At 59.7% G+C, this 1,951-nt stretch overlaps 1 protein-coding gene across 1 annotated transcript; it reads right to left on the reverse strand.

Annotated features, from left to right (window-relative positions):
• Positions 1–225: 225 nt before the first annotated feature.
• On the reverse strand, positions 226–900 carry BHLHE23 (basic helix-loop-helix family member e23). Its single transcript, XM_059481079.1, has one exon. The coding sequence runs from the start codon at positions 898–900 to the stop codon at positions 226–228; it is 675 nt and encodes a 224-aa protein (XP_059337062.1).
• Between the last annotated feature and the right edge of the window lie 1,051 nt (positions 901–1,951).

Raw genomic sequence — 1,951 nt, forward strand, 5'->3', positions numbered from 1 at the left:
GAGGGGGGTATTTAAGAAAAGAACAAAAGAGAAAACCCAGACTTAACTGATGGAAGGAAGCCAGGGCTGATGGCAGTGGGAAGAAAAGTGCAGAGAAAGAAAACCAACCAACCAACCAAAAAGAAAAAAAAAAAACCAAACCAAACAAAAAAAAAAAAAAAAAAAAAAAAAAAAAAAAAGAAAAAAAAAAGAAAAAAAAAAAGAAAAGCCCGAAGAAGGCAGAAGTCAAGGCTTGTCGTTACAGTGTTTGCAGAGGGCGGAGGCGGCTCCTGTGAAGGCAGTGCATTTCTCGGGGCAGCCGGGCACGGCCGCGCCACCGAAGGGGTACACGGGCGACTGTCCGAAGGGGTTGAGGGTGGCGGGCAGCGGGGCGCTCAGCGCCTGGCCCTGGTTCAGGTAGGCCACCAGCCGCCGCATCTCCTCCAGGGCCTGCGCCTGCATGAGGATGTAGTTCTTGGCCAGGAGCAGCGTGGCGATTTTGGAGAGTTTCCGCACCGAGGGGCTGTGCGCGTAGGGGATGACGGAGCGCAGCCCGTCCAGCGCGTCGTTCAGGTCGTGCATCCGCCGCCGCTCCCGCGCGTTGATGCTGAGGCGCAGCGAGCGCTGCTCCTTGGGCTTCTTGCCCAGGGCTCCCCCCTTCAGCTTCCCCTCTCGCTCGAAGCCCGCGCCGCCCTTCACGCCCGCCTCGAAGCCGTCCTCCTCGTCGCCGCTCTGCTCGCCGCTGCTCTCCGCGGACTTGCCCATCGCCCCGCCGTGGAAGTCCGCCCCGCCGCCGCCGGGGTAGGCGCCCCTCGGGCCCTCGGCGCCCCCGCGCACCGCCCCGTAGGCGAAAGGCGAGGGCCCGTAGCCCGGGGCCAGCGCCAGGTACGCCTCGCTGCCCAGCGACTTGAGCTCAGCCATCGCCGGGAGCCCCGCTCCGCCGCCGCTGCCTGGGCGCTGAGGAGGAGGAGGAGGCGGCCCCGCCGCTCCGCTCCGCTCGGCGCTGCGCCCGGGCTGGGGGCGGGCAGTGAGCGCACAACGGCCCCGCCGCGCTTATATCGGCGACAGGGGCCGCGGGGACAGCCGCCGCCAATCGCAGGGCAGCGCGCTCCCTTCCCTTCCCTTCCCTTCCCTTCCCTTCCCTTCCCTTCCCTTCCCTTCCCTTCCCTTCCCTTCCCTTCCCTTCCCTTCCCTTCCCTTCCCTTCCCTTCCCTTCCCTTCCCTTCCCTTCCCTTCCCTTCCCTTCCCTTCCCTTCCCTTCCCTTCCCTTCCCTTCCCTTCCCTTCCCTTCCCTTCCCTTCCCTTCCCTTCCCTTCCCTTCCCTTCCCTTCCCTGGATGCTGGAAGCTCAGGGAAGCACCAGGGCACTCCTGGTGCTTGAGATGCAGTCATGGTGGTTTAGGTGGGCACCTGTTGTTCAGGGACATTTCCAAGGCAAGGCCCTGCCTATTCCCATTTTCTTCAGGAGCTCACAGTGTTCCTCCCTTCCAGGAAATGTTTAGATCTGTGATGACCCTGCCCTTCTCTGAAGAGACCCTGCATTGTCCCCAGCTGTGGGTACCAGCAACAGAGTGTGACGCTGGGACAGGAGACAAACAAATGGTCTGCAGGATGGGAGGAATCATTACTGGGACTGGTGCTGTCTGATCCATGGAGGAGAATTTGAGGCAACCACTGGCAAAGGTGGAGCTGCATGGAGAAGGACAATCAGGATGTTTAGTCCCATATTCCTGCATCAAGGTGACAACAATGGCCTAAACTTTAATTGCAAGAGAAAGAGATCCCCATTTCTTTCTTTTCTAGAGTTTGGAGACTGGTTCGTGTTACTGAGGTTTGCTTTACAGATAGCATAAGGGCATTCCAGGCTTTCTCCATGTGCCTGGTCCAGGCCCCTCATGTGCCTGGTCTGCCTGGAAAGGATGGGATGAATCCTGGATCCTGTGCAGTGACACATAGCTGTGAGCAGGTGGATA

Source organism: Ammospiza nelsoni, chromosome 12 (assembly GCF_027579445.1).
Source record: "Ammospiza nelsoni isolate bAmmNel1 chromosome 12, bAmmNel1.pri, whole genome shotgun sequence".
NCBI lineage: Eukaryota > Metazoa > Chordata > Aves > Passeriformes > Passerellidae > Ammospiza > Ammospiza nelsoni.

What these genes read in the sequence shown, in the direction of transcription:
- BHLHE23 (XM_059481079.1), bottom strand. Translation starts at nt 900, where the DNA reads ATGGCTGAGCTCAAGTCGCTGGGCAGCGAGGCGTACCTGGCGCTGGCC.